Source organism: Sardina pilchardus, chromosome 7 (assembly GCF_963854185.1).
Source record: "Sardina pilchardus chromosome 7, fSarPil1.1, whole genome shotgun sequence".
Lineage (NCBI taxonomy): Eukaryota > Metazoa > Chordata > Actinopteri > Clupeiformes > Clupeidae > Sardina > Sardina pilchardus.
The window spans coordinates 8,466,309-8,492,198 of NC_085000.1; the positions used below are offsets into that span (position 1 = coordinate 8,466,309).

The 25,890-nt window shown below is 39.0% G+C and overlaps 4 protein-coding genes and 4 non-coding genes across 12 annotated transcripts; 3 read left to right on the plus strand and 5 right to left on the minus strand.

The window, feature by feature from the left end:
* Positions 1-386: 386 nt before the first annotated feature.
* On the minus strand, positions 387-6,779 carry sgo2 (shugoshin 2). Its single transcript, XM_062540598.1, has 8 exons — positions 6,730-6,779; positions 6,326-6,427; positions 6,000-6,175; positions 3,578-3,655; positions 3,440-3,479; positions 1,022-3,076; positions 806-914; positions 387-692 (listed from the first exon to the last, which is right to left on the minus strand). The coding sequence occupies exons 2-8, from the start codon at positions 6,402-6,404 to the stop codon at positions 599-601; spliced, it is 2,631 nt and encodes an 876-aa protein (XP_062396582.1). The 5' UTR covers positions 6,405-6,427; positions 6,730-6,779; the 3' UTR covers positions 387-598.
* A 5,852-nt stretch (positions 6,780-12,631) lies between these two features.
* Positions 12,632-15,793, plus strand: fkbpl (FKBP prolyl isomerase like). 3 transcript variants are annotated; one of them, XM_062540599.1, is made up of 3 exons: positions 12,632-12,714; positions 13,155-13,562; positions 13,724-15,793. In XM_062540599.1, exons 2-3 carry the CDS (start codon positions 13,170-13,172, stop codon positions 14,486-14,488), a joined length of 1,158 nt encoding a protein of 385 aa, XP_062396583.1. In that variant the 5' UTR covers positions 12,632-12,714; positions 13,155-13,169; the 3' UTR covers positions 14,489-15,793. The 3 variants fall into 3 exon arrangements, with proteins under 3 accessions (XP_062396583.1, XP_062396584.1, XP_062396585.1); XM_062540600.1 differs by lacking the exon at positions 12,632-12,714 and adding an exon at positions 12,731-12,890; XM_062540601.1 differs by lacking the exon at positions 12,632-12,714 and having other exon boundaries at positions 12,900-13,562.
* A 264-nt stretch (positions 15,794-16,057) lies between these two features.
* Positions 16,058-16,129, minus strand: trnah-gug (transfer RNA histidin (anticodon GUG)). Its single transcript has one exon. It is a non-coding gene; the product is annotated as a tRNA-His (tRNA).
* A 2,773-nt stretch (positions 16,130-18,902) lies between these two features.
* Positions 18,903-18,975, minus strand: trnaf-gaa (transfer RNA phenylalanine (anticodon GAA)). The gene has a single exon. It is a non-coding gene; the product is annotated as a tRNA-Phe (tRNA).
* A 683-nt stretch (positions 18,976-19,658) lies between these two features.
* Positions 19,659-21,612, minus strand: ebp (EBP cholestenol delta-isomerase). The gene is made up of 5 exons (XM_062540602.1): positions 21,449-21,612; positions 20,913-21,225; positions 20,762-20,798; positions 20,448-20,578; positions 19,659-20,207 (listed from the first exon to the last, which is right to left on the minus strand). The coding sequence occupies exons 2-5, from the start codon at positions 21,223-21,225 to the stop codon at positions 19,978-19,980; spliced, it is 711 nt and encodes a 236-aa protein (XP_062396586.1). The 5' UTR covers positions 21,449-21,612; the 3' UTR covers positions 19,659-19,977.
* A 322-nt stretch (positions 21,613-21,934) lies between these two features.
* Positions 21,935-22,006, minus strand: trnah-gug (transfer RNA histidin (anticodon GUG)). The gene has a single exon. It is a non-coding gene; the product is annotated as a tRNA-His (tRNA).
* A 454-nt stretch (positions 22,007-22,460) lies between these two features.
* trnae-uuc (transfer RNA glutamic acid (anticodon UUC)) lies at positions 22,461-22,532 on the plus strand. The gene has a single exon. It is a non-coding gene; the product is annotated as a tRNA-Glu (tRNA).
* Positions 22,533-22,910: 378 nt separating this feature from the next.
* On the plus strand, positions 22,911-25,572 carry ccdc115 (coiled-coil domain containing 115). Of its 3 annotated transcripts, none has more exons than XM_062542134.1 (6): positions 22,911-23,078; positions 23,180-23,302; positions 23,448-23,551; positions 24,369-24,496; positions 24,873-25,052; positions 25,223-25,572. In XM_062542134.1, exons 2-6 carry the CDS (start codon positions 23,186-23,188, stop codon positions 25,339-25,341), a joined length of 648 nt encoding a protein of 215 aa, XP_062398118.1. In that variant the 5' UTR covers positions 22,911-23,078; positions 23,180-23,185; the 3' UTR covers positions 25,342-25,572. The 3 variants fall into 3 exon arrangements, with proteins under 3 accessions (XP_062398118.1, XP_062398121.1, XP_062398120.1); XM_062542137.1 differs by having other exon boundaries at positions 22,911-23,073; XM_062542136.1 differs by having other exon boundaries at positions 22,911-23,302.
* The last annotated feature ends 318 nt before the right edge of the window (positions 25,573-25,890 follow it).

Below are 25,890 nucleotides of genomic sequence, written 5' to 3' on the forward strand. Positions count from 1 at the left end.
CTGCCTGCCTATGACGCTATACGCACCCAGGAAACGGCTGTGGGCTACAGCCTCGTTTCCAATAGGCGCGCGCACGCCTGGGCCTAACGCAAGTTCCCGATTAGCCCTAATGTCATGCGTTAGTAGTTACACTAAAATCATAGGCTAAAAAAATAAACTGGTTAGTCTACATTACATTTATTATATCCACAATTACATCGTGTTATATACACAAGCCTGTAGAAAAATGCACAACGTGTATACTGCTGACTGTGTGTAACTGATTTGAAAAAAGGGAAAACTTGAAAATGGAATGTAATGTAGTCAATGTTGTATTAAATGTATGCCTTCATGCAGCCTGATGTAACTGTATTACAATTTGGGTAATTTAGGATTGAAACAACAAATGAGAAAACAGGTTATCCCTTTATTGACACAATATAAAAATGACACAGAATTAAGAAAATGCAGTATAAAATGAATAAACAAACAAAAAACAAAAAAAACACATTTGAAAATGAAATCCAAGAAGAACATGCAAAACAGACAGAATACCAATAGCACAGAGAATCACACACTACAAACATTCTGACAGCATTCAGACCATAAAAGCATCCCTTCAGGCTTTCTTTTTCTTTTTGCGAGTTTTGTCTTTAAACACAGGCGAACTCAGGAACTCTGTGTCACTAAATTTGTCACCACGCCTCAGTTTCCTAAAAAAGGGTAAATAAACACAAACAAAAACACATTTAGAAACATGGCCATGTTTTAGAACAATAACCAATAATCAATCACATATTCATTAGTACTTTCACTGAGTACTTACGAATTCAGTGTTGGTTCCTTGTAAGAGACAACGGTTTTCCTTCGACCAGATTTCACATTGGCCATCCAGTTTGTGTTTGTTAAGCTTTTCATGGGTCTGCTTTCTGTGACTGTGTGACAAATACATATTAAACAAAAGCCTTGCCTACTGAATATAAAACAATATACAATGTCAATACAGTAATTTTTAAAAAAATAAATAAATAAATAAACATACCTAGGGGCAGGTTTGTCTTTATTGGAGATGCCTCTTGATATATTTCCATGGCGTTAGAGGGTCGCGTTGAAGTGGGACTTGATGCAGGGGAATCAACAGGGAAAGGGCTTGCACAATCAAAGTCAAGGGATTCCCATGGAGGTCTCTCCTCTGTCAGTAATTTAGTTTGTTGGCAAGGTGAGGCCTCAGATTTCTTTGAATTCTTTGGGTAAACAAATGTTTGTCGTTTAGGAAACAAATCAGATTTGGAGCATGTTGACTCCAAAGCTGTTCTGTTGGTTGTAGGTATAATCTCTTCAGTGATGCTGCTTGTATTGTTATTGGTTAATAGATCAGGGCATGTAGAAATGACAAAAGCTCCTCTACTTTTCAGTTTGCTGTCATCAGTTTGTTGATCTTTTGAGATGGCAGATATACTGTTAAAATGTATGGCATCACCCGGCATTTTTGGGTGACTGCTCTCAGTGGATGGATGGACCTCTGGTGGTTGATCTTGAACTTTCAAAGCCTTGTGGTTGTCAGTGAAATAATCATCACAGTGCTGGGTGTTAACACTCTGAAATTTATCCACACAGCAACTAGTGTCAAGTTCATCCAAAACCAGATCTTCATCAAGCAACTTTTTATTTTTCCGGACGTTTCCTTGCCTCTTCTTCTGTGAAGAGCACTTCTGCTTTTTCAATTGCAGGGCTTTCTTCCCATCAGATTTGCCTTGATGGTCTTTCTTTGCTTTCTTAGTGGTCACCAGCTCTTCATCAGCAAGAAAGTCACTGATCTTCCAGGGTTTAACCACCACAGGGGTCTCAGAGGGAACCTTCAGAGGGACCATGTCCTTCTCATCACAGTTTTTCAGAGTTTCTGTTGCAATATCTGCATTGGAAGTATTTGGATCTACGAGTGTGCTTATAACTCGGATGCTTTTCTCTTGTTTGTCATCGTCTGCACTGAAGTCAAACCATTCGTTAAAACAGGATTTTCTCCCCTCAGTACCACCTCTGATATGCGCAGAAGGGGTGTTCTTTTCCTTTCTCTTCGCTCTAGTATCTTGATTTGTTGCAGAGAGTGAATCAGTAATCTTGCGTTTCTTGTTAGGGCTTCTCATCTGTGAAGACTCGATTAGAATGGTATCCTCCGATACGTCATAACCAGAGTTCATGACTGTCATACAGTTTTCTTTCTGACTTATGAATGACGAGAGATCAGAATTTTGCTTCTTTTTTAACGAAGCTCTCTCTGATATAGTGTAAGTCCTTTGATTCAGTGAATCATTCCTCCGACGCTGTGGGAATACATCTGTTTTCAGGTCATGTCGCACCTCTGTTGAAGCCCCTCCTGATGACATGTCCTCTCCAGTGCCTCTGAAATCATGACGATTTCTGGGGTCAGGTATTTTTGAGAGGTCCCCAGAATCTTTATGGGAACTAATAGTCAATCTGCTGATTTTCCGCTTAGTGAAATGTGTTTTTCTGCACGGAACGACAAAGTCAGTCTCCCCGTTTCCAGTGTCCATAGTAGTTTGAACATCCATATTTGCATTGAGAGTACTCGGCTGCAGCTCCAATGACGTGTCCCGCAGTTCAGTAAGTACAGCAGCCACTGATGCTCTCTCGATCACCTCAGTTCTGCCATTTGCTTTGCCAAGTCCTGCACCGAAAAGGTGCTCTGCATTTGGTGTTGAGGAACTTAGTTCTTCATCTTTCTCTGTAACATTCTTATGACTGCTCCGACTTTTGGTGGTCTTTGTGCTTACAGTTTGTATTGGGGCAACACTGGCAACGACGGTCATGTCCATTTCTGTGCTGCAAATCAATGTTTGCTGATGAGTTGCATCTTCTTCTTCCACATTTTCTGTCTGCTTACTTGAAAGACGCATGGGCAATAAGCAGTCCGATGATGCAACAGAATTGATAGATTTGCGCAGATCAAGCGGAGGCCTCAAGTTCTGTTTAGTGTTAATGGTCAACAGTGAGGCCCTCCTGACAGCAACCATGGAATCCCTTGGTGATTTGTCACGTGCTTGCAACACACTTCCAAACTTCTCTCTCTCCATCTCATCTGGTTACAAACAGAAATCAACCCAACTGTTAACTGGCATTCTTGAAACGTTTTTTTTTTTGTTTGTTTTTCATTATCAAACACTGAAAGTTAATAAAACCTAACTTTGAAAATGGTAGTTCACTATGATGGGTCCACAGATAAATTCAGGTTTGCAAATAAATAAAACACATTGGTCATTTTTAACCAATAACCAATAACTTTTAACAAAAAACAATTAGACAATAACAAACAGTCAGAAACTCAAAACACTATACCACATAGACAGCAACCAACCATACAACCATACATACTGAGGCACAGTTACGAGGCCATCTGAATTCAGCAAAAGGTAAAATAATAATCAAGGCAGCGCTTACATACCATCAGCATAGTCCACATCTGTATTTTCGCAAAAAACACCCTAAACACCACGAGACAGACAAAATAGCCATTAATGTTTACAGTTTCCAAAAGTTTAAATTAACATTTTATTTGACTGAATAACACCAATTTTCTTACACTTTCATTGTCCAAGACATTGGTTGCCATGTCCATGCCCTTGATAGAGGTCTTGTAGACATTTTGAATGATGGTAAACTGCAGTGAGAAGTACATATACATAATGTATCACAGTTTTATTTCTAGACATATCCCTGAGCTTGGCTTTTGGAAGCACATAATCCCACCACCCAATCATCATTAACAATGAAACAGTAGAGACAGTAGACCATTTCAAATACCTTGGACTCACATTTGACAATAACCTCACCTTTCATCATCACACAACAGACATACAGAAAAAAAGGAATCCAAAGACTGTCTGTGGTGTGCTAACTAAAATGACTTAATGTTGAACTCCTACTACTGTTGTATATCAACATTGTAACAAGTGTAATGCAATATAATAGGTCAATGTATAATTTTGATTCTAGCAAAATGTTTTTTAAAAAGTTGGGACGGGGTAAAAAATGCTAGAAAAGGAGGGATATTTCATAACTAATTAGGGTAACTGGCAACACGATTGGGTATGAATAAAGAGCAACTCAGAGAGGCAGGGTAGAAGTAAAGATGTACAGTAGGGTTAGTCATCAATCTGTGTAAATTGAGAAGTATTTGGGGAGTTCATCATCTACATGACATAATATTAATAAAACATTCAGAGAATCCACAGAAATCTTTGCAAACAAGGAAAAGAGCTGAAAAAACATTGTATGGCCATGGCCATGGTCTTTTGGACTTCAGATGGCACTGCTTCAACACCAGACCTGTCATTAACAGGGAAACCACTGAAAACCATTGTCTATGTGCACAGTTTGATACTCTGCAGCCATATGCCAAAGACAGCCAAATTAGGTGCATAATGAAAAGCATGACTAATGCCCCATACTGTTGAGCAACTGAAATCCTATATCACGGAGTAATGTTCTATTTGCTGCTAAATATGGGTTTACGAGACTTATGCATCTGTACCATTCTTTACCGTTGTAGAAGATAAGTTGTTTAATCCATCCCCCAAAAAATAGAGTGAAAAAAGTGCTACCGAGTGAAATAATGGGGAGATAAAATATCATCCAAACTGATTATTTTTCAGTTTTGTGTTACAATACTTCCAACAAAAATGCAATATAGACACCTCCTAATTACTTTTTCAAAGACAGCTTAAACACATCTGTAGAGAGACATAACCATTTGCCAAACATTTTGTTTATAAATTGTGTAATGGGGCACCCAATGTGGGGGGTTTAAAAAACCCCGCAATTTTTCTTCTGATTTCACAAGATTGAAACACAGTCCGTATCAACACATACAGCTTACACATGTATATGTGGAATCTATAGGTAACAATCATTATTCACAGAAAATGTGAAGTCTTTAGCTTGAACACTTTTTGACATAATGGCATCTGAACTTTGCTGCAGATTTAGAAGAGGGCGTAAATGTGCCAAAAATCAGAAGGGGGTACCATGTTCAAAAATGTTTTTCTCTGGATGTATTAGGTATACCAAGCTAATATTTTGGCTAACTTAGTTTAAATGGTTACTCTCTAGATGGTAAAAGTTTGAAGCAAATCTGAGATGGTCAAGCAGAAATGTTCTCTAAAATCTGTTGGATTGAGGTGGAATGACCCAATAGATAGTTTGATTTGTGCAGGGTCCATAGAAGGCGCAGGATTCATGCGGTACAGGTGAGCGGTCAGTGCCCCTCGGTTCTCAAAGCTTGTCCAGAATTTGCTAGATCATACAGAAAAAAGGAATCCAAAGACTGTCAGCGGTGTGCAAACTAAAAGGACTTTATGTTGCCCCCCAGCTACTCCTACTACTGTATATCAGCATTGTCCAACCCATCCTATCGTACTGTTCCACCTGCTTCTTTAACATGCTTACTGTAAAAAAAAACTTAACAAACTCACTCAGATAACCAATACTGCCACCAAAATAATAGGTCTGCATACCCCGAATCTACAAGAACTTAACACCAAGGCCATTGCACGTATCGCTCATGTAATGTATCTGGACATAACTCATCCCCTCAACCGCTACTTCCTACTCCTACCCTCTGGCAGGAGGTTTAGAAGCATAAGGTGCAATAAAGCCCGCTTCAGCAGAAGCCTAATCCCCTCAGCCATCCAAATACTCAACAAGACCAAGCCTCACAGATAAATGCATGCAGTGCAATCATTTTCCCATTTACTCACAATGATATATGTAAACGTCTGCGTCAAATGTATATAGTGTATGAAATAAGTATGTCTGTATGTGCCATCCCTTAGGTCTTTGACCATATGCCATCCTCTGCCTGTGATCATGTACGACAAAAAGCATTGGAAAATGTGAAAAAGAATTTCTCTAAAGGACAAGTGAACTAACTAAAAAAAACGCTTAACAACAGACTCGTTCACCAACCATGCTTATTAATAACAAGTTCTTTCATTGATTCTCACCAATTCCTTCTTCTGATGCCTCTGTTGGGCAAGGTCAAAGTTCAGAGCGAGTATACGTTGCTGCAGTAACATTGTCTCTTGAAAAAGCTGTCTGGTCATCTCACGCTGGTCTGCCAGGGCTCTGGCCAAGGCCTTATTGTTGCCTTTCAGCGAAACTTTGAAAAATGAGGATGTATCTGGAAGATGACAAATCACACAGAGGGAGGGTTACTATATTCTTCAGCTTTATCCATACCCATGTTACTCAAAAGCAAGCTATACAGCAGTGTACAATGTGATGGAAGCTGTGCGCAAATACAACAAGTCAACGAACACTATGAACGTACTTAGTATTTTTGCCTTTATTTTTGAGGCAAAAACAGATGGAGGCTTAGAAGCACTCTTCTTCTCCGTTAATGCCACCATGACAAAGCAGGCTCACAGCAGACCTGCCAAAACCAGAAGGCATAAACACGAATATGGATACACACAGGATACATCATAAGTTACACGTTGAACCCACGCAAAACATGTCAACGTTACTAGCACACCTAAAGTTGCTAAGAGACCTAGGCCTACGTTAATAGCGTACGTTAACGCACTTAAGAAATCTCCTTAACGTTGACAATGACTTTGAAGAATTTTGAAGAAAAGTGATTGGCTATATACTCCTAACACCACAAACAGAGGAAATCTTAGCGATATTTGGTGTTTAGTGGTATAGGGGGCACACGTAAAGCACATTTCTTACCTTTGATTCAAACGTAAACAATGGAGCAGCACGCTATCCAAATGAATGATAGCCGCCGTCTCATCTCAAAAGTCTGTCCAATCATATTGTAGCAACTGCTTCATCACTGCAGCAAACCACGTAAATTAACATGACAAGAGCAGCTTATCGCCACCTTGTGTACTGGAGTGGGGCGCACATACCGTAGGCCTAGTTTATGGTTTTGTGACGTTAGTGCACATCTCGTCAATGACCTTTGGCTACAAAGCTAAGCTACCAAATAAGAAAGGCAAATGTGGTTACAAGTGTAGGCTAGCGTATCTATATTAAATCGACAGGGCTCTTTAATTTATTGGCTCTGCTGCCACTTAGAAAAGGGTGACATCAGAGAATGTCTTTTTTTTTTTTTTTTTTTTTTATTGTTTACAAAATTCAGCATACAGATTATAACAAACGGGGTACAAATCATCAGCACAAAGAGGACATTATATCAGTACATATACATATAGTTCTGTCAGCTTTTTGGCTGTTGAGTCCAATAATAGTGTCCATATAGAATTTGACTTCGTGTTTAAAGGCTGCAAAACAAGGTTTCCCTCCCAACCATTTACGTTTATGGATATGAAACTTTCCCAGTAGCAAGAGTAGATTTATAGTGAAAACACAATTTTTATCAATGTCTGCAGTCTCATAAAAAAATATAACATGCTTTTTTTGAAGGGTGACATTGCATGACCACACAGTATTAAACATATTTTCCAATTCTACCCAAAAAAACCTTGAGTAGATACATTCGTAAAATAAATGACATACAGTTTCAAGCACACAACCACAGAAAACACACATATCAGGTATATCATCCCTGTATCTTTTTAATAAAGAGTTGGTGGGGTAAAAAAGGTGGATTATCTTGAAAGAAATTTCTTTGATTTTATTAGTTAGAACATATCTATTGTAATAAGACCAGACCCTATCCCATTGAATATTGTCAAAGATGCCATCCCAATAACTTTTACAGCGAGGTGTTGCCGGGTGAAGTATTATCTGTCTTAACCATTTATTGTTACATTTTCTGTCTTTTATGTTAATACCATTCAATAAAATATCTGTCTGTAGAGTTGATTGCACAGAAGTTCTAGAACCTAGCAATCTCAAAAAACCGTCAGGCAGTGCAGCAAAGACAATACTGTATTCTCTAGGAGGTATTGGAATAGCAAACTTGTTTAGAAATTCATCGTAAGACAAATATTGGCCATTCATATTGATTAATTGAGAAATAAAATTAATTCCGCTGTTTACCCACTTTTCATTAAATATTGATTTATGTTTATACCTGACAAGTTTGTTGTTCCATATTAAGTGTTTATGTGGTGAGAAGTTGTGCTTGTATGTGAGAAGCCAACATAAAAGTGCCTGCCTATGAAAATTGGACAGTTTAATAGGGAGTTTAGTAATATCAAAATTACACTGGAGCAAAAACTCTATTCCACCAACTTTCTCAAAAATGAGATTTGGAATTAGAAACCATATCTTGTTTTTATTTTTAACGTAATCCTTGATCCAGTTCACTTTGAAAATTATATTTGAAGAATGAAAATCTAGAACGTTTAGGCCTCCCTGATCATATGAGTTGCCTATGACCCGTTTATTAAGATAGTGAGGTTTGTTCCTCCAAATAAAATTTAATAAGGTAGAGTCAATCTCTTTAGACACCGTCTTAGGAACATCTAACACTCTAGCGGGATAAACTAAACGGGACAAGCCTTCAGTTTTGGAAAGGAGTATGCGACCTTTGATAGATAAGTCACGCATCAGCCATAAATTAAATCTACTTTTAATTTTTGGGATGAGGGGATGGAAGTTATACTGCATTCTTTCTATCTGATTTTTGCAAATTACGATACCTAAATATGTAACTTTATCTGTAACTGGAATGCCTTCAATTTCAGTTATAGATACATCATCTTTTAGAGGGAAAAGAGCACATTTCTTAAGATTTAAGTGTAAACCAGATATATTTGAAAATTCCTTGAGACACTCAATGACCTTCTTGACCTGCATTTCATCTTTGAGGAAGATAGCCGTGTCATCAGCTAGCTGACAACATTTTATTTCCCTTCCCATTAAGTTAATGCCTTGGAAAGAGTTGTTATATAAATGTAGAGTCAATATTTGCATAACTAAAATAAACAAAAATGGAGCCGCAGGATCTCCTTGCTTTATACCTCTAGATATGTTGAATCTATGAGTAGAGCCCCCTGGAAGTTTCACTGAACTATTACAATCATTATATAAAGTTTTTATTGCATTCTTAAAGAAATGGCCAAAACCAAAAAAATCCAAAACATCAAATAATGTGTTATGCTTAACAGTATCAAAAGCTTTATATATGTCTATGAATAATATAAAATTATTATCTGTTAAGTGCTCCCTATAATCAATTAAGTCTAAAATTAATCTAAGGTTGTCACTTATAAGCCTTCCTTGCATAAATCCAGATTGACATTCATCTATAATTGAGGGTAAACATAACTTAAGGCGCTGTGCAAATATATGAGCAAATAGTTTTGCATCATTATTAATTAAAGTTATAGGTCTCCAGTTTTCAATTAGTAAGCAATCTTTATTGGCTTTAGGTATCAGGGTAATTAACCCTTGACACATAGAAGGCGGAAGTTTACCAACATCTAAAGCCTCCTTAAACACATTCAACAGAAATACAGCAATATGATCTTGAAAGACCTTAAAAAACTCACCAGTAAGGCCATCATTACCAGGAGATTTGTTATTTTTTAGCCTACTAATTTTCTTTTTCAGTTCATCTACAGATATATTTTGACCGCATAACTTCTTTTGGATTCGGTCAATTTGTCTTGCCTCATTCTTTATAGTAGAAAGGAAAGGGAGAGTGTCACAACTGTTATCTTGCTCAGTATATAAGTTTCTATAAAAATCTTCCACAAAGTTGGAGATTTTCTGGGGATCTTCAGTAAGTTGGTGATTTATTTTAAGTTTGTAAATATTATTAATTCTGCCATTTCTTTTTTCTAGACTATGGAAGTATTTAGTATTCTTCTCACCCTGTTCCAGCCATTTACGTCTGGAGCGAACAAAGGCACCCTGTGCCATACTTTCATAAATATTATCCAATTCTAACTGCAGACCAGATAGTTTGTTAGTATTGACTTGAGAAAAAGAGTCTTCTTCATATATAGATATTATATCCTTAAGAATTCTATCTTGTATACATCTCTTTTCTTTGGCTAATTCCTTTCCCCTCAAAATTGCTAAGCTACGAATTTGAAATTTGCAGTATTCCCAATGTTTACAAAATATTTTTTCTTCTTGAGCTTTATTCCAGTTTTCAGCAATGATTTCTATGGCTTTTTCTTTAAAGATGGTATCTTTCAAAAGTGTGTTGTTTAATTTCCAAAGGCTGAACTTCCGTGTATCTGACGCATAGTTCATAAGTAAGGACAAAGAGATAACTTTATGATCAGAGAGGATTGAAGGAACAATTTTGGTATCATTTACCTTATCTACTAATTCATTAGAAACAAGCCAGAAGTCAATTCTAGACCTTCTAGATAAGTCTTTATTATTCCATGTGAACTGATTATGTAACGGATTTCTCAATCTCCATATATCACAACAATTTAAGTGCAAACATATATTTTTAAATTCTCCATAAGACCCTCCTAAACGTCTTGGAGGGAAACAGTCCTTAAGGGGATCACTGATGGAGTTCCAATCCCCTCCAAGAATAATTTTAGCGTTCATAAAAGTATTCGCTAGCGTATGAATTTGTTCCTCAAATTCTTCAAAAAGGGTCTTGTTTCTGATACCAGTGTTGTAACCATAAATGTTTCCTAAAATAAAGATCTCATTCATAAATTCAACAACTAAAATTAACCATCTTCCAAAGTTGTCAGAGACACTTTTGCATATTTTCCCCTGAAAAGAGCCTTTTAAGATCGCCACCCCAGCAGAGTTACTATTTCCATAAGACATCCACATGTCATCCCCCCATTGGTTTTTCCAAAAATTGAAGTCTGAGATTAATGCATGAGTTTCCTGAAGAAAATAAAAGTCAGCCTTGCAATTTTTACAAAATAAAAAAATAGCTTTCCTCTTGATTTGTTCACGAATACCCCTAACATTGAATGAACAAAGAGAAAGTGCCGTAGTGAGCACTAACACAAACTTGTCGAAAAACTTGAGCTTGAAGAACCAGCATAGATGAACCTCACCTTTGAATAGTTATTAAGAACCACATTAATGTGTAGCCCATAAACTTTCTAAAGCAAATCAGATTATCACTAATCTCACTATAACAGATCCTAAGCAATAAAGGAGCCATGGGCTGCCAAACAATTTCGTTTTTGCATCATAGAAAAACATAAAGGGAGTAAAAAAAATAAAATAAACTTATTCTTTAGAATAAAGTAAACCATTTGTCAAGCCTGTTCAGCCATAGGCTACAGGCATGCCAACAACTTGTTTTTTCACAAATCGTATCACACTTGTTATTTAAGAAAAAACTGAGAACATAAAGTTAAGATATGGTATAAAACATTACAAAATTCAAGATCAATGAACCATACATTGAAACCAATCACAGTCTGATCAGGCCCTAATCTCTTTACCATCAATGATTGCCTTAGCTCCCACATAGAAGGCCTTCTTCCCTTGCTTGCGGGCCTCCGCGATTTGTGGCCACAACCTGTTGCGAGCCTCTTTATCCCTGGAAGTCAGGTCTTCTCCAAATTTCAGCTTGTTATCTTTGAGGAAGTCGGAATCCTTCGCATTTTTCCACACCAGGTCCCGTGTCGACCTCGACGTTAAGCGTGTGATGACGGGACGTATTTTCCCCTTGTCTTTTTGGCCAATTCTGTGTGACACATCAACGTGGATTCGGAGATCCTCGCCATTGTTGTTTGGGATGATTGCCTTGCAAATGTCGATCATGCGTTCTCTCACTACTTCCCCCTCCTTTTCTGCAAGCCCATACAATCTCAGGTTCCATCTTCGATTATAGCGTTCCATCTCATTCATTTTATCTTCCATTTCTGAAAGTTTCCCCGTATGCTTCTCACTAACTTGCTTTATTGTCGTCATGTCAGTTTTAACAACCTGAACCTCTCTGGCGAGAAATTCCGTCGAATCCTTCAAAGACTCTATAGTGTCAGCATTTTTCTTAATCAGACAAGCTAGGGAATCAGCATTTTCTTTAATCTTTTCCGCTATCAGCTTTACTATGTTATCTTGCAACTCAGAGAGAGAAGGTTCCATCTTTCCTTTTTTTGTGGCTGGAGTGCATGGAGTTGAGTCGGGGAGAAGGACAACTTCGGCTAGACTAGCATACGTATGCTCATTCATATTGCATGTGTCCATCTTGCCCTCAGAGTCTACTAAGGACGTAAAAGTAAGAGCTTTGTTCGACTTGCTTTGTTCTCTTGTACGTTTGTCTCCCATGGTTAGCGTGTACAACGCGACGAAATCGGAGTGGGTTCAAATTAAGTAAATTACACGTCTAAGGTGAAAAGTTCATCTACAACCGGCTAAGCATGTGTTCCTGCGACAGCCGCCATTTTTTTGGAAAATTCCACGCTCCTGGACTTCTCAACAATTAGCACTCTGGAACCAATTAACTTTTGTAAAGAAACCAATTATCACTCTGGACCAAGCATCCGAAGAAGACCATGTAGACAGAGACTTCCCAACACTGAAGATCTTTATTCACTGTATCACAATGATATTACAATCCAAACAATGTCTGAACTGTACTACCAAGCAATAGAGTGAAGGCGGCGCTACCAGCTGGTACCTCGACGAGATCGATCAGAGAATGTCTAGAGGGGCTCTGGTGTCATCTTGTGGTGAACATTGCTAATGATATTGTATTTTACTCCGACACTGATGGGGGCGATAGACAGCATTACAGCCTCAACCTCCATGGTTCTTCCCTTGCTTAAACCGAAAATATTGGACAGCTTGCAGTAGCAGGTATGATTATCAATCTTTTAAGTCAAGTGGTATATATTGCAGTGTAAGTTAATGAAATACGTAGTGCTTCTGAGTGCCTTGTGTTTTGTGAAAGCTTGGGTTGATCAACAAAACAATAAGCTAGCTGCTGCATGTGATCAGTTTATTCAAAAACTGTCATCCTGTTTGGCGTGCAGGTAGGTCGATGTTCGTAGCCATTCAGCTTCAGTAGACGCCCCACATAATAACGTTTCTGTGCTTAAAAAACAATTTAACGTGTCAAAAATGTTATCTTTTTCCTACCCAGTCGGTTGTGTTGTTTACCCAGGAGTGTGGCATACGTCAACGAATACACTTGACTGCCACTACTATATTAGACGCTTTATTTAAATCTTTTAGTATTTTACTGCTAATGGTGATGAGCTGTTAGTCTACTTCGATGTCTTCACTTTTTTGTACAGTTATATTCTCTATAAATGAAGACCGTGCAACCACCTGGAGAAAAGAGTGATGCAGCGAGAAGAGATGTCACGTCCTGGGTGTCAGTCTGCCCTGGTGGCCTTTGGCAGGTACAACGGAAGTGGACAGTAGAGAGAAAGAAGGGGTTTGTGACCCCTGTTCTGGGCTCAGTGTGCAAGGTCAGGGTGCACTGCAAAGGAAGCTCTGAAAAAGAACCAGCAGCACAGCAGTCTGACCAGAGTGAAGAGTCAACAAGCCCCTCTGCAGTACAGGCTACCTCCTACCCTCGCACTCCAGAGGCTGTACTGCAGATCCCTTTGGAGGAATGGGTCCAGTTGCGGGTGGGGGAAGGCCAGTGTGATGTCGTAGAGGCATGTCTGGATGGTATGAAAGCAGGAGAGATGTGTGAGGTAAGTGAAAAAAGCAGCAGGCACAATCACACACATACACCACACCACAGGCATACATAAAGTCTCTCAATATACAGCATAAGACATACAGTACAGTATAAGTACACATTGTGGACTTGCATGAGATTTTAAAAAAACGTATTTTGTTCTTCTTGTCTCAGTTTCAAGCGTTGCCTGTTAATAAGGACTCCACGCCAAAGATGAGTGGTTTCAGCTCACAGTCAGAGGATGAAGATGCCAGCAAAGGGGAATGTACACCATACCAGTGGGGCACATACATATTAGAGCTCCATTCTTTTACCCTTGGCAAAGAATCATGGGAGATGACGTCTGGTGAGAAGTGGACATGGGTGAAGTCGCACAAAGAGAGGGGTGGACAGCGGTTTGGAAAGGGAGATATGTGGGGGGCATCAGACAGCTACTGCAGGGCAATGAAGCTGCTTATAACCTTAACAGAAAGGAGGAATGGAAAGAAGGACAGTAAGAAGGGTGACAAAGAGGAACAAGGTGATTCTGGTGCAGGCTCAATGGCTGCCATACAGGAAAGTGAAGAAGGACACGGTAATGAGTTAGAGGCAGCCACTGAGCAGGACCATGTCCCGACAGAAGAGGAGTACACAGGCTTGAAAGCGGAGCTCCACTCCAACCTTTCCCTCTGCCAGCTGAAGCTAAACCAGCCTGCCAAAGCCAGAGCTAGCAGCTTGAACGCCACCCAGCTGGACCCAGCAAGCACCAAGGCCTGGTATCGACTGGGTCAGGCCAGCCTTCTGGTCGGAGAGCTGCAGGATGCCCGTCAGGCTTTTGAGAAAGTTCTAGAACTTCAGCCCAACTCTGCGTCTGCCCGTCAGGCTTTGAAACAAGTGAACATGAAAGAGAAAGAAGTGGACAACAAGCTAGGTCAAAGATTAAGCAAGATGTTCACTTAATGTCTGTGGTTTGTGACTGGGAATGGCTTGAAGTCTTGTCATTGTGTCTTATGGACATTCCTGAAATATGATTATGTAATGTATATGACAGACATTAGTTCCACAGAGGAGTAACTCATCTACATCTAACATCACTACTCCAACAAATTACATTGTAAAATGTAGCCAGAATTATTTTGGTCTGGGTAAAAAATGTACAGGCTTTGATTGTGGAGAGAGAGAGAGAGAGAAAGAGAGAGAAAACCAGCGATAACAGAATGTCAAGTAAAGAATAGTATATGCCACACTTCCATTGTGACATTATTTCATGTAATGATTATAATGACTGACAAATCATACAGTTGGGTTCATACGGTTATGAATGCACGCTAAAGTTGACTAAAAGTAATAAATGCAAATCAAACCAGCTATTAGGCTAAATGAAATAAAACCATGCCAATCTCTTGGTGTGGTGAAGGGTACATGTGGCTATTTTAATTTATCAGGATGCATATCCTGGATCCATGAAATAACTGCCTTGAAAAATAAAAATATGGCTGCCTTTATGGGAATTTAGCATAGGGGTGTGTATTATGCTTCTTGTATTTTAAGGGAGAATATGTATTTTTTATGATTCAGTCAAAGAAAAGTGGTGTCCTTAACGGTTTGATTTTTTCCCTTTTGTATTGCCCTTTTTAATCAACTTTAGCATGAGCTCATAAACCTGTGAGCAGTGAGCACACTGTTATGTGCTACATCTATGTAATTGATGTATGTTGATAATGACACGGGCAAACCGATAGATGGCGATCCAGTAAATTGGAGTAGCTAAGCTAACTGACTTGACTTCTGCTTGCTTCTTCAAGCAGAGCTGGCCACGGCTAGTTAACCTGAGTGACCGATAAGTTGTAAGAGGGAGTTTCTAAATCGGTAAGTAAGTAGTAGGCCTATTAATACTTTATAAACTAAACCTTGTAAGTTTCTCAAACCGTAAGTCCATCAAGTTACAGCGCGTAGCGCTCTGGTCTTTGTTTGCTGAAGGTTTTTGGAACACGAAAGTGATCATAAGGTAGAGCTAGCGTTAGCTAATTTACTTGTAAGCTAACATTTTCTGATAAATATATGACTTAACTGGAATGCTTGACACTTACGGATTAAGGTTATGGTATGCAGAATGGCAAACTTTGTTGGTGTGGAGGACATTTGTGGAAAGCTAACGTAAACGTTTATTCGTTTTGCACAGTTAACATTAGGTGGAATAGGTTCACAGGGCAAGACATGTTATAGCCTACATGTTACTAAAAAAAATGTAAAATGGAAATAAAAGCAATGATAATCTGCAAATCTCGTACACCTAAATGACTACTGAGTCACTAAAATCACAATCATGTGATGTACTTGGAGTAATGCTCTTAACTTTTGCTTAGTTGATTATGTCCTTGAATTTTTCATAATTTCATTTTCAAACTTGTTATTCTAATTTCAACAGATCAAATTAAGTGAGAAATGTCATGCTCAGTGTATCTTTAAAACACACCCACGGATTTAAAAAAAAAAAATACACCCATTGCCATGTCAGGGATTTATCCCTGCCGTGACCCGGATTCGAACCGGGGTTGCTGCGGCCACAACGCAGAGTACTAACCACTATACGATCACGGCATACTACTTGGGTGCTTGGTTGACAAGAGTATGTCAGGCTCATGACCAAGGTCTGTAATGATGCCCTGTGACCAGATATCCATTTGTAGACAAAAAATATAGTACATTTATGTAGACGCACCCTTTTACTATCGAGTAAAATTGCAAACAAGTGATACTGACCTAATCCTTAATTTATATCTCTCTTTTAACTTTTGCTTAGTTGACATGTTAGTGAGGATGCCTTCAATTTGTCATTATTTCATTGTCTCACTTGTGACTCTAATTTCAACTGGTGAGAAATATCATAGTGTAGTTCTGTCAAAACACAGCCAGATCTTACTGAGGCACTATGCCCTGACCCGGATTCGAACCGGGGTTGCTGCTTGCTTGAGTGGTTGTGTTCAACCCTAGTTTGTTCATTCAATGGCCATCTTAGATATTTATTTTTTAAAAAGTAGGCTAAATAATTTTTAATGCTGCGTGGCTGCCCTGAAATCTTTAGTCAGTAACATAGATTGTAAAAAATATCAGTAAGCCTAGTTTATTGTAGGACATGGAAATTCAGGTTGTAAGTCAGGGAAAAGTCATGGAATTTTGGAAACATTGAAGAGTGGGAACCCTGATTACACAATACTTGTTGAACCATTTTCAGCACATCTTTGCACCCTGCTTGTTTTGTCAGAGAATTCGACTGATTTTAATATAACAAACCCTGTTTCCGCTTAAGTATACATTCTCTTTCAGAGGTCACACAGATAATTTCTGACATAAATTAAAAACAGAAACCAGAGGCCCAGCGGTAGTGCCACCAAAACAATCTGCTAGTTGAAGTCTGTCAGGACTTTTAAACAGTAAATTTAAAACCAAAAGAGTTGGTTCAATACTGCAAAGAACTCATCTGTGTCAGTGGTTTCCAAAGTGGAGGTCGGGAACCCACGGGGGGGTCATGAGACAGCAACATTTTAAAACTATTAGAAATAGAATATTTTAGCCATGATTGTAACAAAAGACAAAAATGGTAGTTACATTTCAGTTAAAACCCTTTTCAGTTTTCTTTGCCTCTTATGTGTATCTGTTGTGTTCGTAAACTTCTACCACCCTGGGGTCGCAAGTCACTGGCACTGTTATTTTGGGGATCTCGGGCTGAAAATCTATGTGACAACTTTGCTTTGGAGTTGTGCATACGTAGTTTAAGAAACACTGACAAAACATGACATTTCTTGTATAGAGAGAGAGAGCAGCGCACGCCTGTGTTGTCGAGGTGCTGGTCACGGTAATAGTTTAGAGAGGATGGAGGAAACTGCACACTCTAGTTCTGATGCTCAAATTTTATTATACAACGTTTCGGCTTAGAAGCCTTTGTCAGTACTTGACAAAGGCTTCTAAGCCGAAACGTTGTATAATAAAATTTGGGCATCAGAACTAGAGTGTACGGTTTCCTCCATCCTCTCTAAAACATGATATTTCACCAATCACCACATATTATGCTCCCAGACCTCAAGGAATAATTTGCAGACCATGCAGGGTGGAAAAAAATGTTGCTGTATCAGATTTTAATGTCTAGGAAGAGGTTGCGGACAGTGCAGTTCAAGTAAGTAGGCTTGTTTTGCACAGAAAGTTTAGTTGTTGATGGTTTGAGCCTGCTATTATAGATTTTATTTGATAATCTTGGACATTTTATTTATAGGCTTACTAAATATGTAAGCTGTAGGCATCTAAGCTTACTGTAAATGACTGTAAGGAACTAAAGTGATTTCACCACAGAGGTGACAGAGACAACCGAGACTGGGTAGACCCATCCTGATCTGCCGGCAATTTGTATTTCGCTCTGCAGCTCAGGCTGGAAACTTGCAAATCTATCTCTCCTGCTTCCTGTCCACATTTGCCGGCTCCAATCACAAACTGCCTTATCCACCAGGCGCATCCGGACCGTTTTTCTTGAGACCATTTGTAGCTTTAAACTACATCATACCTACAGTTAGTCATGTTAATACCGAAGTAATTTACAAAAGGGGTTGTGTCAGTAGCATATACAGCCATATGCACTCTACTAGCCTAGATATTATGGCTCTGCTACCTAAAGCAAACAGAATTCTAAGAATGGAATTTTTGGTAGACTGGAATGAAGCTTTAAATTTCACTTGAATGACTAGCAACATGAAAATACGGTAAATGACAGAAATAGGTAAATGACATACATACAAGACGAAGGTGTTCAACAAATGTGTTCTGCCTGTTGCTACTATAGGTGAACTGACAAGTAGTTAGCCTGATCAGTAAAATCGCATAGCCTATCCTAACTCTTCTTCAAAGTCCTTCAGGATGTATACCGTATACGGAAAAGGAAGAAAGTTGACATGTCAATGCCTGAGCTGAACCTTCCACTTTTCGCCAAAATGGATTCAGAATCGGATCATTCTCAAAAAGTAATGGATTTATTGTAGTAGGCAGGTCAGGTTTCAAGATCAAAACACTTGCGAAAGCAACCTAAGGAGACGTTTACGAAATCACTTCTCGTTTCAAATCATGTTTTTATAGGCTATATTGTCATCATATGTGTTATGTGTAATTATGCTGTATGATGTATGTTTGTCTGATGTTGTTTAAATGAATGTGTCTAACGGTGAAGTTATCCGTAGGCAATCTTCTTTTTTGCTTCTCTTTGGTGCATACAGCCACCTACTGTGCAGGAGCCGTAGCTGTCGAAAGACAAGAGCAAGGGCTACGTGCACTTTTTGTTTCGTACGTGTAGTCTCGTTGTCTCGTTGTGTGGTCTGGTAAAATAGCAATATGCCGAAACCCGGGATCGAACCAGGGACCTTTAGATCTTCAGTCTAACGCTCTCCCAACTGAGCTATTTCGGCGTGATCTGCGTAGGAACCGGAAGTAATTAAATCCCGTCACGGCGGGGCGACAGATCACCTCTAGTCTAGAGAAACTTTAACGTTGTTGGAAACGGGCAGTAGTAATTAGCTTCCTAAAATGGTCTCTAGATTATGCATTTGCCACTTCTAAAGGGTAATAACGGAATAGTCTTTGCATCAAATCTTATTTTCATGATTTATCTTATCCTGATGAAGTAAACAGGAAAAAGACGGTGACCTGCCATAATGTCTGATTCCTCTCTGATCATTGATTCCTGAAGTGTGTGCTGTGTTCCTTTTCACTTTTATGTATTTCGTTATATTTGTTTACATTTGTTTTCTTTAATAGGCAATACAGATCTAATGTACACTTTATTGTGCATTGGTCACATATGGGTTACATCGAGCAAGGGTGCTTTTGACATTGAGTATGATCAGTTCATGTTTATCTTTATTTATTTGGTGACGCTTTTATCTATTCATTATGAGTTAATTGCTGGACCAGACTCCCTGGAGTAACTCGATTTTAAGTGCATTGCTCAAAGGCACCACTTAATTCAGTGCTGTTCACATGCCCTGAGTATAAATACCAAATTATAGGCTGCAGCATCATTCAATGCTGTTATCAACAAATTAAAGGCCTGTTCATTTTATGCTTGTTGTGTCTCAAGAAAACACATTGGTGTCAGTATGGAAATCATTTCAGAGTTTATTTAGAAACAATGACAGTACAAAACACCTATCTATTTAACCTTTCAATATTAATGGAATGATCTGATAGTCAAACTTTTGTGCATCATATTTTAAAAGGTTTAAGCTCATGAACATGTTGCTCCTCCAGAACATACCCTTTCATGTCATAAATTCAGGAAAAAAGCTCTTAGCAGCAGTTTCGTCATTATAGGCAAATTATTAACATATCCCTGATACACCACTTAAAACAATACAATCCAAGGGACACCATCTTGGATGGTCTGTAAGGCTAATGAACAGTTCTCATCTCTAATTTGCCTTGTGCTTTCTGGACTGAGATGATGTTGTTTTGTCTGAAAGGGTTTGAACAGCTGAGAGCTGACGCCATGCATCCACAATTAGAGCAAACGGGATGACTATCCAGAGGCCGTTCATGAAGACGAAGTAGAACCAGAAGTAGATGGGATGTCCATGCTCACTGTGCATGTAGCCATCTCTGTGTTCTGTGTAAAAGTAGAGTACATCCCCATACAGCTGACCTGTGTGAAACATGTAAAGTCACAAGATTCATTTCGATCCTCGATTCGATTACATTATTTATAAGTTTAAACTTTTTTTTAATGAAACACTGAGAACAACTGGAGGCATATCTGCATTGCAAATGCTGAAGAAGTCTTTTAATTAAATCAACCACAAATTATAATTTGACATGATCATTTTCAGGAGGTATGTGTTTTTAACTACGCTTAACAAGCCCACTGAGGCGTGTTAGTTCTTACCTAGAGAGATGATCAGCTGGAGCACATATCGATAGGGCCGATTATACAGGAACGCCAGCACAACCCATAGGCTGAAAGGGCCCCACAAGCAAGCGGTCACAGTCTCCATGCAGACTGTGAAGTTATCAGCTCTGAGGAAGTCGACAGTGTCATTGCGATAGCTAAACTAGCTGGCGTCATGAATATAGCTGCGCTTGTAAATCACATTTGAAAAAAAACTTTTATTATTTGAGAATTTATTTTCCAGACTCTGATCATGCCTATGCCAAAATGTAAACACTGTTTAAAACTGCAAAATACTGTGCAACACTTACATGATGTATCGGCTGTCGCCTTTAGCATACTCTTTCCCTGTGAAGTACATTTAAAAATATGTATTCAGAATTTTGCATTTTTCATTCACTGACAATTTTCCCCCCTAAAGGCATGAAGATGCTGTGACTCCAGTAGATGAGTCTGACTTACACAGCTGTGAGAGGAAGCTCTGGTCTGAGATAATGACTGGATAAAATAAGGCAAACCATCCCTCGATGACTCCGTGGATGAAGCCACAGACAGTAAACCAACATAGAGCTAACCGTCTCCCAGCACTGAGCTTCCGTCCTGCCACCTGCTTCCCAGTCAAGGCCCAGATACTCAGCAGCAATAACCCAGACACAGAAAAGAGGAAGACCAGGATTTCTGTCATGGACCGGTCATTAGGAACATAAGTGGGAAGGGACAGGTTACGCGGCCAGTACGGATGGTTTGTGGATAGACTCGATCCTGTTTCTTCCATCTGTCAAATGACAGGAAAGGTATGGCGTGTTATGCAAAATAAACATTTAGTTGTCTGTTTAAAAGTATGTTTTAGAGGGGTTTGCAGTACATTATCATGCAATGCATTATAACGCTAGTTGTATAGACACAGTAAATATGCATGCAGGCTAGTCCTCTTTAGTCTGGTTAGGTTTTGACAACACATTATTGAACCTACATTCGGACTCGTTTACTTCACTTACGTTTGCAGTTGGCGGAGATGGCCCCAGTTGCAGCTACAACTGATGTCGATATAGGGAAAATCACTGACTGTTACCTGCAGTGGCAATTACGTGAACATTAACATACAGAGACTTTACTGTTTTCAGAACATATCGCGCCGCTTCCTTTCCGATCTACTGTTGTAAGGCCATGTGATATATGTGGCCAATCAGGAGCAAAGGACGCATCTGCGCGATACAGACGATGGGGTTTTGAGGTTTGTCATTGGATGATTGTCTCGGAACATAGTATCGTCACAGGCAGTTGCAACATAGGATACTCCTCCGTCGAGTAGGCTACTTGTACGGAAATCACATGCATAGATGTATGAATTTGTGTATGTATATGTATTCACATATGTAAAATGTTCACAATAATGCTTCATTATAGCATTCTGTATTTTACGAAAAATAGTTATTTAATTGAGACTTAAAAATTTGCCCCATGCCGTGTCAGGGATTTATCCCTGCCGTGACCCGGATTCGAACCGGGGTTGCTGCGGCCACAACGCAGAGTACTAACCACTATACGATCACGGCGAGCTACTGGGGTACTTATGGGTCGAGAGGGAAAGTACGTAGATAACTCAAATGGAATTCATGAGGTCAAAACCTGTCTAAATATGGATGTGGAGAGAAATGATGTGTTGATAAATGTTAAACGCAGCATGTTTTGTTAAGAGTTTATATTTATTTTGTGGATACTGAGAAATAACATTGATGTACATTTACTCAGTCAGGCAATGGAGCAGAACGTCATGCAGTGTTTTAACTTATTTCGAAAGTTACTGTTTCAGAACTGACAGACACTGAACCTACATCGATTATTCAGGTCTGCAGAAGTTGCTGAAATTTAGGCCTACGTGCAAAAAGAAGGCTACTTTGTATCTTTTCTTAGTTAACCTGTAATCTAGCCGTGAATACGAGCTAGGAGACGATATCATAATACAAAAAGAAGCTATAAGTAGTCATCGTGCTTCTTGAGTATCTATAGTCCCATATGGTCTAGCGGTTAGGATTCCTGGTTTTCACCCAGGCGGCCCGGGTTCGACTCCCGGTATGGGAATACAATTTTTCTCGCCTTTGATAGCATATCTGCATGTATTTATTTTTTACGTGACTGGTAAATGCTACTATTGAATATTGATAGATCATTTTTTTCACCTGTATCTTGACTTGGATGCATGGATGCCTTCCTCACTGAATAATTACCCCTAGAGATGTAAGCAACCCTAACCTTAATTCAATCAATGATGAATAGCATTACATACACAATATCCTACTGTATTTATCAGCGCATAATTCATTGTGCTTCATTCTTAAACCTAACTTTTGCCTACATGATTTAGGCTACTACGGAAATACAAAAATACCTTGTTGTACGTCTGTCGTAGACGTCATGTGGCACGTCATGTAGCACATGATCTAAAACGCGGAAGTGACCCATCACAACCTGATCACAACCTATGATCACAACACCGTTGAGGATAAAAGAAGATAATATAAACCAACGAAGAGAAATGTTCTTTTTCGTTTTAACTCTCAACGTAAAGTTTGTTTAGGTAAATGTAACTAGGGTATCAGGATCTTCGTATTCCCGCGTGCAAGTAAGGTAACCTGCATTCGCTCTAGACGTAACCGACATTTAGCAAAGCTGCTTTTATATTATCCTACCCAGCATTAACGTTATTGTTGTGTCGTCTCGACTGAAAGGTGAAAATGGGATTGGATGTGAAAGAAGCTTCTCTCCATTTGGACCACAAACTGCTTTGTCTCATGGACCAGTTGGAGGATTTGGAGGAAAAAAGAGAGAAACTAAACTCTTTAATCGAAGAGGTTGTTATGATATTTGTTTGCTCAAATCTGCACTTCCTCTAGATTACGTGAAATGTAACGTAGCCTACCAGCGAACCGCTACTCGACTATTTACTCCAGATGGTTGCTGCATATTTGTGTTACAATCACACATGTTCTCTTGCAGGGCTGGTTCTCTCTCTCTAAAGCTCGATATTCTATGGGGAACAAACAAGTTTCAACACTACAGTATGCCAGTGTGATGACTCCTCTTGTTCGTGTTGACACCAAGTAAGTTGGCCTTCAGTGAGTCACATTTAGCCCACATTTCCAAAGCTAAGATCTTAAAATATCATGTTGACATTCATTTCATTGAGTGTATAATTGCTAAATCCCGTAAACTTAAAGGTTGTCATAGAAATTAAATGTAGCAAAGCTGATTTATGCAGAGAGGCGCACTACCAAAGTGTAAACCAAACAAGACAATCTTTATCAAACTTCAGATGCACTCCACTTCACCTAGGATACAAATTTGATCCATGAACACATTTATTATTTATATGTCTTAATGTCACATTTAATGTCTTTATATGAACAGTGATAAATCATCATTACATCTTCTTTGAGTATTGTAGCGCTTTGAGGTGGTCAGGGCAATACATTCAAAACGGGGCTTAAGGCAGATTGAAAAGGCTTCTGAAAAGAGAATGTTTTGGAAGCCATGCAACATCTTGGTAGTATGGGAACTGGACTGGACCTGGACCTGGACCGTAGTCAATTTCAGAGAAAATATTTTTTGGTCACCATTAGTCTTAAATTTTCAGTGCACGTTGACTCCCAATCTGTCTTTGTGTACTCCTGTAAACTTTAATTTTATGCTATTTAAGCTAGCCAACACATCACTTTGATAATACCCTGATTACAGATGTTAAGATGTATGCTCTAAGAATAAAACTTTACGATCCTCCTACCTGAGTGCCTCAGACCAGTTTAATAATACCAAAGATCCTTGATAGGTCCTTCTTAACCATCTCTGATAATACTCACCAAGTAGACCACAGTGACACCACACAAACTATAGGTATCTTTTTTATTTTTTATCCAACAGACAGCTCGACTCCGGAGAAGCCGAGTTTCAGACACATAGGGAAGATTTCCAAAGTGGAGGTGGAGATAGAGCTGGTATGGCAGTGGAAGACATAGGTCCAGAAGAGGAAGGCACGACGCCTGGAGATGGTAATGTTGCATTAATTGCAGTTTGTATTTGAATAAGTGCCCTGCGAAGCATACTGACCTATTTTATTACATTGTACTACATGTAATGGGATATTTGACTTGCCACTCTTTGAGATGTATTGGCACTTAGGCGCTAATATTTGGTATGATCTTGGCAACTATGTTATAGTTTGTAGTTTTTAAAAGGCCTGTGCATGACAAAAACAGATCCAAAAATGTATTGTCTGGGAGTGATTACCTGGCTAGTGGTTGTTGATTCTGAATAATCTTTACAAGTAAAAAAAATGCCTCAATAACCACATCTTGCTACATGATCCTTCAACTTAAGATTGTTTCAATGATGGACTTGATTTGATGAAACTTTGATTGTACTCAGGACTCAGAAGACGAGGGCACAAGAAGCAAAATGAGCTTAAGGAAGAGGTGTCCAGTGGGCAACAGAAAGAGACATCACACGAACCCAAAACAGACCACGCAGAACTCCAAGATCCTGTGAAATGGTTTGGTATCCTCGTTCCACAAAACCTAAAGCAAGCACAATCTTCCTTCAAGCAAGGTGAGACTGAAGAATGGATATCAAACTGAAAGTGAAGTCGTAACTCTCTGTCTTATGGTTAATCAAGCATTGTTTACAGCTGATGTGAAATGGACTCATTGAGCTACATTCTCACTGAAGAATCATTTGGTGTCATTCTTGTATTTAACAATTACATATTGTTCTGACAGTGATTGAACTTGCAGCAGAGATTGCAGCCCTTCAGAGCGCAGTGCTGGCCTCCAGGGTCGAACTTCAGAGACTGGCGAAGGAAAAACAGAAGAGCACTACCAAAGGAGAAGCTGAATGATGCCCCTGTTATGTATCAATGATAAATCTCCCCTTTCTATTGCCCCTAGTGTTCGAATCAGAAATTATAGATAGATGTGCTATTACATGCGTTGCTACATTGATTTAGCCTACTATTAGTTGTATGAAATGTGGTTGTTTTCTGTCAATTGTAAGTGTTTTATTTATTATTGTGTCATTAAGGTCCTGATTTCTGTAATAATAAGAACAAAATAAACCATTTTACATCCTGCCTTCTTTGTAGGTCACATTTTATCATTTATTATTATTATTATTATTATTATTATTATTATTATTTATTTATTTTCATTTTTTGTGTTCATGCTGTCACTGCTGGCGCTTAAGGAATGAGCCTGTGTAGTAAAATCGGATGAGGAATTTGGACTGATGACACCAGAGATGCGATGCCACTCCCTTGACTGCAATGGTGCTCTATAATCATAATGATTCAAATCTACCGGTTTATTGATGTCATGAATATCGCGTATCTCAGACGCCTAGCAAAGACGATCGCCGTCGGAACAGTCGGAAACAGAAAATCCTTTTAGTG

What these genes read in the sequence shown, in the direction of transcription:
- sgo2 (XM_062540598.1), bottom strand. Translation starts at nt 6,404, where the DNA reads ATGGTGGCATTAACGGAGAAGAAGAGTGCTTCTAAGCCTCCATCTGTT. An exon ending in GGCATCAGAAGAAGGAATTG is followed by an intron (nt 3,656 to 5,999) that starts GTGAGAATCAAT and finishes TTCTCACTGCAG; the next exon opens with TTTACCATCATTCAAAATGT. An exon ending in ATGTCTTGGACAATGAAAGT is followed by an intron (nt 3,480 to 3,577) that starts GTAAGAAAATTG and finishes CGTGGTGTTTAG; the next exon opens with GGTGTTTTTTGCGAAAATAC.
- fkbpl (XM_062540599.1), top strand. Translation starts at nt 13,170, where the DNA reads ATGAAGACCGTGCAACCACCTGGAGAAAAGAGTGATGCAGCGAGAAGA. An exon ending in AAGCAGGAGAGATGTGTGAG is followed by an intron (nt 13,563 to 13,723) that starts GTAAGTGAAAAA and finishes TTCTTGTCTCAG; the next exon opens with TTTCAAGCGTTGCCTGTTAA.
- ebp (XM_062540602.1), bottom strand. Translation starts at nt 21,225, where the DNA reads ATGGAAGAAACAGGATCGAGTCTATCCACAAACCATCCGTACTGGCCG. An exon ending in GAGCTTCCTCTCACAGCTGT is followed by an intron (nt 20,799 to 20,912) that starts GTAAGTCAGACT and finishes TGTACTTCACAG; the next exon opens with GGAAAGAGTATGCTAAAGGC. An exon ending in CCAGCTGATCATCTCTCTAG is followed by an intron (nt 20,208 to 20,447) that starts GTAAGAACTAAC and finishes TGTTTCACACAG; the next exon opens with GTCAGCTGTATGGGGATGTA.
- ccdc115 (XM_062542136.1), top strand. Translation starts at nt 23,186, where the DNA reads ATGGGATTGGATGTGAAAGAAGCTTCTCTCCATTTGGACCACAAACTG. An exon ending in TAAACTCTTTAATCGAAGAG is followed by an intron (nt 23,303 to 23,447) that starts GTTGTTATGATA and finishes GTTCTCTTGCAG; the next exon opens with GGCTGGTTCTCTCTCTCTAA. An exon ending in AGGCACGACGCCTGGAGATG is followed by an intron (nt 24,497 to 24,872) that starts GTAATGTTGCAT and finishes GATTGTACTCAG; the next exon opens with GACTCAGAAGACGAGGGCAC.